The sequence below is a fragment of the Doryrhamphus excisus genome, linkage group LG4 (assembly GCF_037039965.1).
Source record: "Doryrhamphus excisus strain RoL-2023G ecotype Guam linkage group LG4, RoL_Dexc_Guam_v1.1, whole genome shotgun sequence".
Taxonomy (NCBI): Eukaryota; Metazoa; Chordata; class Actinopteri; order Syngnathiformes; family Syngnathidae; genus Doryrhamphus; species Doryrhamphus excisus.
In genome coordinates, this window is record NC_136360.1 from 9,380,615 (window position 1) to 9,396,685 (window position 16,071).

The window sequence follows — 16,071 nt, forward strand, 5'->3', positions numbered from 1 at the left end:
TAGGATGTATCACAATATAAAATTAAAATTCAGCAGAGTCTTAAAAAGCTACAAATACACTTCCTCCAATTGTAAAGCACATTTATTTATTGGCAACAAAATGGCTAACTTTTCTAATGTGATGTCAGCCTTTGCACCCAATGCTACTTAATGTTTAACAAACTGTAAAGAAAGATGTAGTCACCCATGCAATTCCAACTGCATATCCGTGTGTCGAGATTGTGTATTTACGGCTAAGACGAGCTACATTCAAAAATAAAAATGCTTCTTGTATTTTTTAACTCAGAACATCCACATCGTCACCTGGCATTATAAAACCTTCCTTACATTAAAGCCCTAAAACAAAGCATGGAAAATATACTAATTGAGCCTGAGTCGTGCACGCACAACCACACAAGCTAACAATGCTAGCTTCATTCTCTGTAAGAGGAGATTCAGCCGACTTTCACCAGCGTTTATTGCCAATTCAACCTGTTTTGGTCCGGAGGTGATTGTTCAGTGTTTATGATTTTGTGCCACGACTAAGCGGCCTGCCGAGTAAATACTTTCACGCATGAACGTTCCTACTCATGATGACACCATTTCATTCATCTTATATATTTGTCGCAGCACGCAATCATCAACTAGGCTTGTTTACGTTTATCATTTATACTGGTATACTGTAAGTCATTTTAGTAAATAACTAAAACACTACTATAATTGTGATCATATAGGTGACAGCGGGTGACAGTTTACTAATTTAAATATTATTACTTCACATAACTTCCTACGCACCATATATTCCTGTGTGCTTGTGTATGTTTTGCAATAAATGGTGCAAAAACAGCTACAAAAAGGTAACCAAATACTGTTTTTTAACTGAAACGTTTTTGCTCATAGAATTTGGTAGAAATTTGCTAACCTCAGTGCCACTTCCCTCCGGCAGCTCCACTTATGGTTTCACCTCAGAGCGGCGCATTTTAACACCTGATTTTTATCAGCCGCACCTTAGTGAAACTGGAAGAAAAGTGCACTTTCTGAGGCTGGGATCAGTTATGTAACCTCTGGATGTCGGGGGAGGGGGGTAATCTTCAGATTATTCCGCCGCTCAGGAGGAGGTTTTAATCCTTTGCCAGCACAAAGCAAAACCGGGCCACCGCCAAGAAGAGTGTACGCACCCATCACAAACTCATAGCAACTTCACTATCATGCCATCTCTTGTCAGGACATAAAGACTGGGTCAAATTGGTTTCACCAAATCGCCATGATATCTCCTAATTACAACTGATGGCTTTCTGTAGTGTCAAACACTAATTGGATCTTCTGCAGAGTGTAGCGTGGGATGTTAACGGCTTAATTAACTGTTCCAAATACAGATTTTAGATTAGATTAGTGCATGTACTTGTACTGCCTGTGTGCTTAAAAATGCTAAATAATTTAACCAAGTACTGAGGAAGCACAACTGTCACCCGGAAGTAGCAAGTCCGTCATACTTGCTGCACTGTGTGTGTTTGGGTTGTGGTATTGTTTTTTTTACAGTGACTGCAAGCTAAGTAGTGTGGGAACTGACTGAACTGGGTGTATTAATCTTGCCTGCTTGTTTTGCCGAATTGAGAAAAGAGCAGAGTTGGCTTTTCTTCCTAGCTTTGTTTTTAATCCTTCAGCTTGTGTAACTTTTTTTGTTGCTTTATACAATTTCGGGATACTGTTGATGACTTATGACATTGTTACACAAGGTGGTGCACTTGTTGTCCTGAGGTAACTTGCTGAAGTCCCCCAAATCGTGGCCACAACTCCAACAGACATACCCTGGCATATTTGCACAAATATGTCATATAATTTTTGATTGCAGTAAAATTGGAATTGCACCCCCTCAATGTGATGTTAGGGGAAATACTGCAACAGGTGGATGGACAGTAATTGCCTATAATATGGACTTGCCACAACAAAATACACTCATTCAAAGTTGTAGCATCCTCACTGGAAGGCAGAGAAAGGTTGTGTTAACATAATATTATAAAATATATAAATATGAATAAATATGCATTTGAGCACCTCTCCTAAGCACCTGGTATTTTCTGTAATTCAATACATATCCTGTCAGAAATAGAGGTTAAAATTTTGCAAGTTGCCCTCCAAGTGATGCTTTTGGATGAATAGATCAGGCTGAAAATGGTGAATAAGGGTCTGGTCTGCTCTGGTCCGGGCAGGTCTTTAACAGTGACAACTGAGTTGCCCGCGAGTTGCCTCACGTCTACAACAAAACAACAGCTGGACCCTTTTGTCTGCCCATCCCTAACTTCAAACATAGACTTTCTTGTTCTTGGTGGCATATGAGAAAAACTGCAAGCCCACTTGCAGTTCTGAAAAGTTCCAAATAAGATGCACAGCAGCAGTATGCTTTTCAGACTTGAGGCCTCTGTGACCAGAAGAAAGCGGCATTTTGTCAATGAGAACAAAGACCCTCTTCCTCATGCTGCAAAGGTCGGAGGGGCCGACTGCTGGGCAGGCGTCAGAAAATGAGAGTTGTTTCCTTGAAAGCAATTTTGACCATTTAAAAACTTTTTTGGATTCCTAAAATTATGCAAAGCAGCTATACAGTCATTTTTCCAGTAAAATGACATTAACAAGAACCAAGCAGGCAAACAAACCCATTTTTTTAACGAGTTTCCCTTATTTTACACGTTTTGCATTTCAAATGATGCACGATGCAGGAGTTCAGAATTCTATCCAGTATATCTATATACTGTATAACTGATTGATCAAGAATGCCCTATTGATAGGCCCAACTGTCACAGACTAGGACCCTCCGTCAAGAGGAATGCAGTCTGCAGTGTATCGCCACAATACTGACATAATAAATAAAAAAAATATCTCCTCACATGGGAATCAATAAAATAGCTTGCAGCAATTTTCAGCCAACAAGTTTGTGAATGCAGGTTTAGCTTGAAGAAGAAATAAACATTTTTACCATCAGGGGGCAGTGTAACTTTGATTAAACTACAGCTGTGTCTGAGAAGCAGGTCAAATAAGTGCATCATCACTTAGATTTTTTTCATACTGTATCAGCCACCCCTCATAACAACACATACACACAACTGATAAAACTTTGGCCTCTGGGTCTGAGCCCACTAGCTTTCCTGTTTTCTCCTGTTTGAAAGGAGAACAAGGCAGGGGCAGGTGGGGACACAGTGCAGTATGGGAAAGCTGCACATTGTTCCTGGCGCTTCCTCTTTCACATTCCTGGCCTGATTGGGATCTGGGCCTCCTGTGCGGTGGCATTGTTCTAGCTCTGCATCGTCACAGACCTGGCCCCAATGAAACCACAGCTGCCTCCAGTACCAGCACCAGCTACAGCTACCACCTCCATTGACGACTGTCTGTGTGTCATCAGTCATTCCTCCCTCTTTGGTTGTCTGGCCAGTTTAGTGATTCTTAGGTAGGATCTGCAGCCACAACCTGTCTTCATTGCCATTTTGTACCCTGCTATTCATATGGCTATGTAAAGTCGTGTTTCTCTCCATCATCGGTGCCTGTAGATTAATTGGGCCATTGTTTGTATTTCACAGTGTCATTAAAAGAGGCCAGGGTTTCCGCTACATGTAACTGATCATGGCGAATTGTCACAACAAAAGAAAAGCCGCCACACCTGATTTTTAATTTTTTTTTTACTTCAACTATTTTAGGTTAATATATTGTATGGATGGATATACAGGGTCAGGCAAAATTATCTGACACATTCGTAGGTTAAATAAAAGGCAAATAAAGTAAAGAAACAAAAAAGTGTTTTTATTTTTGAAATGTACATATAATGCCATTTTTTTCATATAATGCCATTTTGCTTTGTTTCTTTATAATGTCATTGTTTTTCATTTTTTTCAGTTGCTGCCATGTATTGGACTGGTGAGCATCACGCGTTTTAGTGGCAGGCCTCTCGTGAGGATTACACCGTTTGTATGACAAAAGAAACGCTTGATCTCTTTCTAATGCACGCCGTGCAGGAATTCGGTGCGTAGTTATAAACAATGCTTACATTTAGCATTTATGAGTAGCAGCAATTAGCAATTAACAGCAATTACGTCACAAAGTCTTTCCTGTATAATTTTTCCTGCAATGATCCAGTGTAGTGTATCCATCTGATAACATAGGCTCCATAAGCGACTGCTGGCTTTCATGCAGCAAAAGTTCCTCCTTCATTAAAAGTGTGACGTCATGTCTGCATGCTCCCAAATCCGCACAGAGGCTGTACTTACCATGAGTCCATCCATCCATCCATCCTTGGGCAAGAGGCGAGGTATACCCTGGACTGGTCGTCAGCCAATCACAGGGCACATATAGACAAACAACCATTCACAGTAATATTCATACCTATGGACAATTTGGAGCCGCCAATTAACCTACGCATGCACAGGGAGAACATGCAAACTCCACACACAGATGCACAAGTGGAGATTCGAACCCAGGTCTTCCTGATCTCTTTACTGTATGGGCTACATGCTAACCATTATACCACCGTGCGGCATGTACAGATCTCCAAATTTTGCACACGTTTTTGCAAGTAGACAACACACACTTGGAAGTGTTGCACCTTTTTTTTTTTTTAAAAAAAAAGAAACTTTATTCCTAACAACTACAGAACCATATACAAACACAATGAGGATACGGATAATTGACAGCTGTACTCATTTCATGTAATCGTCAAAAATGCATTATCCGTTTATACTAGTTTCTAATGAGTATACAGCTGATATCTATACATTTGTTATGTTATGGAGTCCCAGCCCTCCTGAATGATGTACCCTTAATAGCTGCCTGGTCCTCTGCAATAAATTCCCCAGCCCACTCTGTGTTGAGTGTTGTTATTGATATTACATTTGCATGGGATCACTGTGACCTTGATAGTTTATAGTTTGTTTTTTTGAGGCAGTTCCTCTTTTCATCTGGATGTTTTTTGTAAGATTTTTGGAAGTTTGCTGCAGGGTTGGTTGAGCAGTCTTTCTCACTTGGTTCATTCTACTACTTGAGTAACTCCTCTACTGGGCAGAAGTGGCAACTTTGCTTTTATGCATGGAGGCAAACAAGCATTGGGCTTGTGTATGACTGCTAACAAGACGCACCGGCAGTGATAAGAGATTATCAACTCCTGCAGCCGGACAAGTTTAGCTTGCTTTATGATGCTTTCCTACTTCTCATAGCGCCTGTCAATCTTCCTCCTCCCTCGGCGTCGAGCAACGCAGGCTAAGCAGGGTGTGGCCTGTGTCATCTCTGTTGTGGTTGGCCTCCGGCTTGTCCTGGTGTTATCTCCTGCGGAACATGTCCGAGTTCCACCCCAGCTATAGTGCCTGGCAGTCTGGCATGGCCCCGCCCACTCATCGTGACATCACTGTGGCCCATGAAAAAAAGTGCCATTACTCTCTTGCCTCATTGTGAGCCGACAGGTACAGGGAGTTCTTTGCTGCCCTGTCAAGTATGTCAGCTACTAGTTAGTCCAGACAAGCAACTTTTAGGGAGTGCAGGCAACTTGCACGGCAGCTCTCAGGACTTACACATGGCCTTCAGCTTGGTGAGAGTGGATACTGTTGGTGGCTAGCGCTTATGGCTGCTGGAGGTTGGTCCTCATCTGGAACAGCTGAGGCAGACATGTAGCTAGGATGGGACAATGGCATGGCACAAGTTGTTGGATGGTGCACCCGAGCGAAAGACGGGGAGGTTGAACATGGACTTTTTGAAAAACTTGGTTCCAGGTGGGGGCCAGGTTCCAAATGTTCACGGGCCCCTTGAACATGGAGGAGCCGCTTTGCCGCGGGAACCTGGTTCACGGCTCCTACGCTTAAGGAGACCAGGCCTGCTAGCCATGGGACATGCCATTGAGGAGGATCCAGAAGGCCTAGCAATAGATTATCCGGTCAATGCCTCCTCCAGGCCTCTCCGTATTAGCAAAACGCGCCTCAAAGGTATGACCAAGCAGATTGATGCTACAGTTATTCTTCATAAAAGTGGTAAACAGCTCTGTCAATGTGCATTTAATTTTTGGATACAATCTAAGCCTCAGTAGGTCACAATCGTAGCCTTTTTGTGGATGCTGTGTCAGACACATTTCAGTGTTTTCTGTGTTTTATTGGTGCTTTAATCAGCGAAAAGCTAACCCATCCTAACATGCTAAAATTTTTAGTTAAAAGGTGACACCATGCTCATGTGATGTAAAGCCAGTGGTGCAATTATGTCAACTGTTTGTGTTTACAGCCCCTATGCTAAAGTTCATATAATGATGGGGGATAGGTCAGAGCTGATTTTAAATCCTTTTTTCCCTTTCTTTCCAACCAGGAAACATCCACCAGTTTAGAAAAACATCCTTTTTACACCATGCTCGTCATGGTCGGGGCCACAAGGGTGAGTTCTGTTTTTAAAAAAAGCTGCAGTTTGGATAAAAAAAAACAAAATTCACACGGTAGCGTGTTTGTTCATTCTGAAGAATCATTTGCCTGTTGTGAGCACCACTCCCTTTGCAGAACTGGCTTAGCCTGAGTTGGCTTTTTAGGTGGTGCTTACTACCTTGTTGTCATTTGTCTTTTCTGTGCACACATTTTGCTGTCACTAGATGTAACCACAGCAGCACAGGTTTTGGGCACGGCTTGATTTGAGCAGTTAATTAATGGGTGCGGCGGGTTTATGTCTGTGACATGGAGTTGAGGCTTTGTTTAGTCTTTTTTGTTAGTGGTTTACTTTGAACAGTGCCTCCATTGTATGTGATGTGGCTTGTAAATGACTTTTGGTGGCTTTACATTGCAGGACTAGGTACCCAAGTCCAGTCTGTGTATTGACTGTATATTTACATTTATATCGATCAACAGTAACAGCTCAAAAGTTAACTCATTTGAAGATGTTTTTTGGTCTCTAACAGTAATACAGGTTGTTCATGACCACCAAAAGTGAATAAAAGCTAGTATGCTTTTAGGGCTACAAAATCCTCAACAAACTATGACATTGTTCTTGTAGTTAACGAAGGCACAGTCACAGATGCAATTGCTGTCGCTTTATTAAGGAAGCTATTTTTTTTATGACACCCTTATTTTGTTGCCGCTGTTCGACGGGATGTGCACTGCTCTTACTTTTAAGGCCGGGTGGGTGGAGTGTGTTGAAAATATATTTTAACTGTTGCTAAGTGAGATACCGCGTTGGAGCTCGGCGGGTGCCTCTTGCAGCCTTAGATGTTTTTTCACACACAACTTGCACAAAGTCAGCAGGAATCCATAAATGCTTGGTTACATTAACAAACGCTTACCCCGAATTCACATCAAGTTCGTATCATGTATGTCACGGGTACTTGTGCTCGTGAAACAATAGGACATGATGGGAGCTTCATTTCACACTTGGTGACAAGTAAGAGTCTAAAAGGTTTTTTTCAACAACTTATCCGGTGTTTCAAGTTGCTGCCTTGACATGTTTAGTTCGTGATGGGGCCGGTTAATGTGTGTGTGTGTGTGTGTGTGTGTGTGTGTGTGACATGCTGCTATGAATGAGCGGTCCACTGAGACCTCATAATGACAGCATTTAATTCACACTATCAATATCCTTGTTTTTTACTGGCCAATTCTGCAATTTCGTCCGCCTTTTCATTGATGCGGAAATTACAGGGCTGTAAACTAGGGTTGCTAACATATGTCCTCCTGTCCCACCTCCTCTCCCACGCCAAGTTGTTGTATGTGATGTATGACAACTATTGCACTCAACAAGTGCAGAGTTGCAGTGTATGTGTAAAAGGTAGATAAATTGCAGGTCCCCATTAGGACTTAATGAAAGCTTTTTAAACTGTTTAAATTCCAGCATGAATTCTTGATTTTGGCCAACACACTTTGCATACACTATTGTCGACCCGCTCAGACTTGATAATATAATATAGGACTTTTTAAGGTACGAGGTACCCAATTCCAATTTAGAGTGTATTTGATTTTTTTAAATTTGAAATTTAGTCCTACTTAGCGAACAACTCAAAAGTCAGCTTATTAGTTTTTGTCGTTCTATACTGAGAAGCAGGATGGCTCTGCACCAGTTCTTTTTCTCTTGCCAGGCAACCGTGAGGGAAGGGTGCTGTCATTCTCAGGTTTGAGGGGAGAGACTGGTGCTGTCATAATGTTTTGGGGTCGATAAATATGATGAAATAAACGTAGTGTAGTGCCTGCGTTAGTTGTAGGATTGTTTTAGAACGGCTATGGCTGCTCTAAATGGTGTGTCCTCTGCAGCCCAGGCACCACTGGGGAGGTCAAGGATTGAATTGCAGCTTGGATCGATTATTTTTCCCATTGCTGCCCTTCAGAGAGACACGGGGCAGGAAATGCATCCTCCACCCTGTGGGTTTCTGGGAGGAACAGCTCCACTTATACGGGCTATAGTGTGCAGCTGTCAATCACAATCACAGCGCCAGCTGTGTGAATGGAGTGACTTGCCTCTAATATGCATTTACATGAGATTATTTGATCAGAGGTTGAGGTTTTGTTTTGTTTTTTTTTACCCCACCCTGCTCCTCCTCCCTTCACCCGGAAGGCATGTGCATTTGAAGTCATCTACCTCTGAGCTCGAAAAAATTTCCCAGTGAGAGCAATGTTGTTAATTCCTCCTCTGCATTCCTCAAACAAACAAACTGGTTTACAGAAAACATTTCCCTCAGAAGTCTCACATGTTTGAGGACTGACTGCTCTGCTGATAATGGTGCTCATAATACGGTGGTTTTGTTTCTGGTTCACACACATGACATAACCCATATTTTGTTCAAGGAGGGGACATATTTGCTTTTCTGTCAGTTATGCTTGCAGTGTCACAATCTTCAGTTATCCCATTAAATAATGCATCCAAGCGTCCTTAGGGTCCTTGAAAGGGAGTTTAACTGTAACTTGCCTCCTTTTGGTCCAATCACGTTCAGTGCCCTCACCCACCACCATCACCTGCATTCTTCAGCAGGGGTGGGTCTTCTCTGAAATGCAGGCCTTAAAATTAAGGTAAATAAATCAAGCAGTCTGCGTCTGTATGGCAGCTATGTTATGCTATGCTATGGAATGCTATGTTGCGCTGGCAGTCTGCAGCCCAGACAGCTAATCGAACTGAGCCCAAATCTGCATGTCTCTAGGCGGGTGGTTAGATTGTCGCCTTTCAACAGACACTAAGGAACTATATAGTGTTCCATTCCTGCAGCATATATCTCATACTATTGTGTTGATACATGTTATGTATTTCAACAACAAGGATTATTATTATTTTTTAAATTTCTTGTAATATACTCAAATGAGGATAAGCGGTATAGAAATGGATGGATGGATAATAAAGAACATTGATCCTCATACCTCACTATTAAAATTTATAAAAAAATATATAGCTAGTGTACAGTGTGTACCCTCTGTTTACAGCTTTCAGGGGCTGGATATTAGGGGGAAAGGGCAGGTCTTTTTGATGAACGGCAACACTGACTTGTGCACACGCACATTGTAGCCGAATTCACACCTGCCAACATGCACTCATTTTTGCATTTGCATTTTTTTGCATTTTCACTTTCAATTTGGAGTCGCCATGGCAATTTGCAAGTTGGTGGAATGAGTGGAATGGAGTGGCGGGGCAGTATTAGTGCTTGTAATATTTCTCACAATGTTGGCAGGTCTGCGGATCACAGATTGGCTGTAATGCAGTCACTTCTCGGCAGTTATCTGTGAAAACAAGTCACCATTTTATAGAAGAGATGAATAGAAAGGCTCAAATAATCCAGAAAATCAATACGCGCTGCACTCACTCTGAGAAATATGTTTTCAAATAATTAATCAGATCACTCCTCCCACTCTGTGAGATATGTAGACCACAGGAGAACTGTAAACGTGTTACTTCTGTTGTGCTCTGGCGCTACATTGAAAATAAAATTGTGGGGCACCCCACAATATATTGCTGGGGGAAACAATGCTGCATATTTTTTCAATGTTATTGTTTTACAGAATCATGATTAAAAATGTCATGAATCAAAACTAAAAATGTTTTTGGAAGGAGGTGATGAAGTGTGGAAGGAGGACGATGAAGCAGCAATGACTGACTTTTCTAGTAAGCTAATGTTTAACCAGCTATGTTGTTTGCACAGATACACACCGTTTGGGAATGTATTTATTTCTTTTATGGGTTGGGAAAAAAAATTGCGTTCCACCATAGAAGAAGAAGAAAAAACATATGCACATAAGTCCATCATCTTCCGCTTTCTGAGATCTGCATCAAGACATGAGGAGTGGAGTTACTTTTGTGAGTCATTATGGAGTGTATAAGATGACAATATCAGGAGAATGTTGACTGAGGTGAGTCATGTTGGTCGAAATATTCAGATATTACGTTGGCTTGTAAGCATAACTCACTTGTGGTTGCGATGAGACAGCAGTGGGTCGGTGACGTCATCATCCTCGTTTTGCCTGTATACACAGCAACGATAAGCTGCCGTTTTCAGATTACCCCACTCTGGAAGCCGTTTTACCTGAAAACATTTTGGTGTGGATACACCTTAATTAAAAGTAAAAAAAATAAATCAAAATATCCCATGTTACGACGTGGACACCTGCGTCTTGTAGACAGGTGCAAATATTTTTTTCTCTTTTAATTTAGTGGGTGTGGCTGTGTTCTCGATAGTCCGGAAATTACAGTACATTTCATGAGAAACAGGGCAACTTGCAATATTTCCAAAGTGGACATTTCATCAGAGGGAGGAAATACTGAAGGAAATACTACCAATATTTGCACACCCAGCATGCAATCAGTGTGTGCAGGCGTCCTCCATCCCATCTGAGAGCGTGTTCTCCACAGCTGGAGACATCATAAGTACTGAAAGAGGCAGGTAGAAACAGATCAAGTTGCAGAATTGCACAGTTCCATTACACTTGAACCGGCTGATGTAAGTTCATTTTTGAGCACTCAGCCCATATGTCTTTCTTTAGGAGAAATTTAGGCAAAGCATGTTGGACATGTTACTGGACATGTGTAATTGCCACATAAATATTTATGTTGTATTTTCCTAATTAAAGAATATATTATTATTTGTATTATTTTGAATTTATTTATTCTCAGGCAAGATTCTTTTTTCTGGGGACCCTCTTTGTGATCTGTTCTTGTTTTTTTCCAAATGTGACCTGAGAAGAGAATCTGTAAAGAACCGGATTGTTAAGCAGAATCAAACATGGAATTGGAATGTAAAAATCTGATCAAATCCCATCCCTACTCAAATGTCCTTTCCTGGTTGTTGCACAGTTTTTGGACCTTTTTAATGGGAAATTAAATGGTTTTTGAACTTCTCCTTCTCAGGCCATTTGATTTGTTGCCAATTTGCTATAAAACGACCATATCAAGCGGGTAACCGTGTTATGTAATTGCAGCCACGAATCATATGCCCTCTATTGAAAGACATTGTAGTGGCACCAGCTGAAGCTCCACAAAGCATCCGCTTGTGTTGTTTGTTTGCGTCATTTTGCATAAATTGTGTAGTTGAGGGCATGTGACAGCGGGAGAGAGAGGGATAAGAAATGGACCCAATTGAGACAAACATCTTTTGTCTTTGTAGCCTTGCCCTTCTCTTTTTTTTCCTGTTTCCTTCTGTCCTTGTTATTTTGTTAACAAACGTAATCCAGACTTTAACTGCTAGTGATTTGATGTCATGCGGATCTGCTTGGAAAACGTATGGAAAGACGAGCATCAACATGAGATTAGAATATCACATTAATCAAGTGTGTGCGTGCGTGTGTGTGATTATGAACGCTGTTTAAGATAGAGGTGGGTGGTTTTTGGGTTATACTTGGTTCACCCAGGCGTTTCCTGAACTAGTGTGACTAATGTGTGTCACTGTGGCACTGCTCGCACTGATTGGAAAGTCGTAGCTTGCTGGGATTTTCCACATTTGGACCATTTTCCTGGAGAATGTGTGGAGACTTCCGTGAAAACAATCTTGATTTATGCCTTCACTGATTGACTACTACAACCACAGTGGTAAACATGCTGTTGAATTAATCCCTCTTAAAACTGAGCTTTATTATCTTTGCAAGCTTTCAGTAGGTTACCGGTGTGCCTAATGTCTGCAGCAGCTGCTTAATAAGTGCCACTTATTGATTCCTGCAGCAAAAAAAATGGACAGCACACACATCATGAAAGGAGGAAATGACCGGTCCAGGCCTCGCAGTGACCCTAAAGACCTCATCTCTTGTCATCATGCATGGGCATTGAGCATCATTCACTGCATGCACGCGTATGTTTTGTATGTGATATTCTCTTCTTTGTTCATACTGGTCCGAACAATGATGTCATGCATAAAACTCCATTTGGGTGTGTTTATAAGGGTACTATTTGATGTTACTATTACTACTGCTGCTAGTACTATTCCCAACTATAGGAATTGCCCAAACAGTAATACTATATGTGTTCCTAGAACCTGTATCTGAGCACTAAACGTGGGTTGTAGAATTTGTCATCGCCCTCATTTGTTTACTGCACTTTTGAGAGAAGAGGTACTCAAGTGGTTGCTTTTGAAGTTGTGACTTTTCGTGACGCCTTGAAGGAAAAACTTCCACATGGACATAATACAGCTTCTAACCATCTCCCGAGCCCGTCCTGTGTACACCCTAAAGCAGGCTTTGGCACACATCTTATAGTTGTAAGATTTCCTCATATTTTTGCTGTATTACGGATGAATACCCAAACAATGACAAACAACAGTCTTCCCTGTCCACCTTGTTTCTGTCTCTAACTTTTGGAAGGCTTCGTTGGTGGCATCACATACATTAGAACTCCAATATGACTTGGCCTGTCACAATAGTAGATAAATCGACTTACTGAACGATTTAAAAAAAAAAAAAAAAAAGTTTATAATTCTGACATCCTCGATAAATTGGTATGCATGTATTTTTGCGTGTCTGCTCTTCTCTCTGTGACACACAGGCAAGAGGACGAGATGGTTCACTCTGCATCTGTCCGTGCGCATTGGTTTTAGAAGTGGAATGAACGAAGAGTGGGGTCTCATCTCATTCATCCTCTTTGTGGAGGCGAGGCCACTAGCAACTAGCATCGTGAGCACGGAGCCAGCTCATGTTAGTGTTAGCGTATGCTGGCATACAAAAGCAATTTTAATGTGAATGTCACATCACAGTGTGGGAATATTTTGTTTTAAATAGAATTAACATGGTGAACGTATTAACACAGACAACTTACATTGACAGTTTTCTCAACTGGGTAAAAAAAAATGTACCGCTGGAGGTGCTTGGGCAGCGATGCCTTCATCTAGCCAGTCAATACTTGCTGAGGCGTTTGGTCAGCAAATATCAACAAAATGGTGCACGCCCCCCAGACTTGACAGTATTGCTAGATACATTGCAAAAACATACACACACACAGGCAACTTCTGTGTCGAACTAATGTCTCTCAAATGTTGCGATAATATTGACTATCAACGATACTTTGTAGCACAATTATCAACCAGCAACATTTTATATTGTGACAGGCCTAAATACCACCCTCTTTCCACCTTCTTCTTGCTGCCCTCTTCTTTGGTTTGTCTCCTTTCTGTGTCTTTTAAGAGTTGATGTGGGTTGGCAAACTAGCTCATTTGCATGTTGGTGTCAACTACAAGGCTGAAGTATGGAGCACAAGTGTGTTAGCAACAAAAAATATTCAATAATTTTTCAATAAAATGGGCAGAATAACTGTTGGGATTGCCAAATTGTGGATAATAACTTCTTGCTGGCAGGGCCAACCAACTTTTTTGCCTTTGTGTGATACAAAGTTGGAGTATTTGGCACAAATCGATTTATAACACAATGATAACACAATGAACAAAATAAAATGACAATTTAAGTGTCTTTTTCAGAGAACTATGTCTTCTGGTTAGACTGAAACTGAATGCTTTACGTTATTTGTGTGATGTTTGACGGACCAAATGGAGCCACTTTTTGAGGACCACTGGTGAATAGCCAAGTCTGTTTATTAAAAGCAACTTTGGGCTTGTTTTTTTGTCAGTAGCTTGCAAATTCCCAAGTTCCCTGTTATTTTGGACTTGTTAACAGATCACTAGTCGCTTGTTTTGTCTCAACAGTCTGTGCCGGAGAGCACCTGTTGTCTTTACATAAATGCCTCAACAAGTATGAGGAAAACGCATTCACTCAGTTTATCGATCGGGTAGTCGTTTGAACACTTACAACCTGACAAAACAGCCAAAAGAAAGGACACCCCTACTTGTTTAAAGGTGAGAAGGTTTCAGTTTACTATCACTGGTGTCACGTTATACATGACCCAGATAAACGTTTCGTTATTTGGGCTTTAGAGACAACTTGCAATGCTTGTAGTGGTGCAGGCTTGAAAATACTTGCGTTATCCCTTATGTGAACAGAAATAGTTCTATAATAATAATAATGTAGCAATACAGTCATGATATGCAGCAAGAATTGTGGCCAAGTTTAGCTGTAAAAGCCATGATCATTGTCAATGACCCTGACAGATAAACAGTGGTATGCATGGATGATTGTGAGCAACAGGGGTGACTCTGCTTGTGTTGTGTTGTGATCATGCAACTGCAACTCCTCCCTATTGTTCCCCCATCTCTTCCTGCAACAGTCAGAGATGACGCATCAGTATTGCTGCGGAGCGTACAGGAAGTGGCTAAAGCTTTTGATAGGCCAGTAGGGGGACGCTCCACAGTAGCCACTCTGACAGCACAGACAGCTGAACCACAGCCAGGCTCAGAAACACATGCAGCAGTTTGATGACATCATCACACTACATCCACCCACCTTTCTCTTTCTCTGTATCTCTCTTTTCTTTTTCTCTCCTCTCCTGCCTCCCTCTGTTTGCTGTCGAAACAAACTCTCTCTCTCTCTCAGTCCGAGGGGCGTCAGTGAAAGAACAAGAGCTCACTCGGGAAGGGGAGGAGCTACTTGTGAGCAAATGGGGAGGGAGAGCGCTTCGGTGGGGGGGCTGGCTGTACTAGCAGGCTAGTACTGGCACATTCACACACACAGGAAGAGCACAGGAGAGGAAATATTGCACTGCGTTGTTATTACATTTTGCTGCTACTAAAGTTTAAGTCCCTTAGTGTTCATTTTGTTTTTCTGGCTTTTTCCACGCTCACCACAAGGCACTTGGTGGATTGGCCGAGCAGGCAGCGGGGTCTTGGGTGTATTGCGTCTCCAGGCTGGCAATGCTCTCTGGCCTCTTCAGCCACAACTTGGAGCAAACAAAGTGGTGACACATCTCAGGTTTACCGTGCCTACGCTCGTTACAGGATGACACTTTTGACCGCTGCCTGTGGGGGGTAGAACCTGGATTCACTGCTGGGGGACAGGACCTCCAAGTTTATAATCAAATGAAGGTTGACAAGAGGCTTCCGAGATGAGTGCAACGTTTGAAGTCTGTAAAGTCAAAGTGAGCGGACGTGTGTGATTATTCTGTGCCTTCTGGCGATGCCAAACTTTTGAGAGGCGCCATGCTGAGCCTGCAGGATTCTGTCTTCTTTGAGATCAGCATCAAATCTCTGCTGAAGTCGTGGAGTAGCAGCTGTGAGTACCTTGACCGTGTTTACATACCGCGCTCGGCCCACCACTCTTATCTGCGCCAGTGTTGAGCATTCTTGTGTCTGAGTTCCAAGCTTTTAAATTCCCCTATCGCTACCTGTGCAAGGTAAAGATAACTTATATGGAGTGTCAGGATGACTGATTGTATTTAGTCCAGACTTAGTCAGGCTTGGGTGGCTTCATCTTCATGGTGCAGGTGGCTGCGCCTAACCACTTCCTTCTTTCATTTTCTGCCCATAAAAGCTCTTCATTGATGAGAATCTCTTATTGCATATCAGGTTGCTTAACAGAATGTACTTTCTCTGATGCTTTCATTCACCATCCACCATATTTTGCCACTCAACCCGTCTTTGTTAGCTTCATTTAGCAGCACTCAACGCAATCTTTGTGCCTTCTTCCCATCTCCCATGTTCCTCCTCCTCCCCTTTCCCACTACCTGCTTTTATAACTCTCCTCTCCATCCCTGTGGGGCAGCTAATGTTTCCCAACCATCGATCCGTCTCCTGGCTCTGTCCTGTTATTAGTTTCCCAA

At 42.0% G+C, this 16,071-nt stretch overlaps 1 protein-coding gene across 1 annotated transcript in view; it reads left to right on the top strand.

Annotated features, from left to right (window-relative positions):
• Positions 1-5,248: 5,248 nt before the first annotated feature.
• fryl (furry homolog, like) overlaps positions 5,249-16,071 on the top strand; it is a 60,052-nt gene continuing 49,229 nt past the window's right edge. Inside the window, exons 1-2 of the mRNA XM_058072183.2 lie at positions 5,249-5,933; positions 6,304-6,369. Coding sequence (XP_057928166.2) covers positions 5,639-5,933; positions 6,304-6,369 — 361 coding nt within the window. The 5' untranslated portion in view covers positions 5,249-5,638. The remainder of the gene's footprint in view (positions 5,934-6,303; positions 6,370-16,071) is intronic.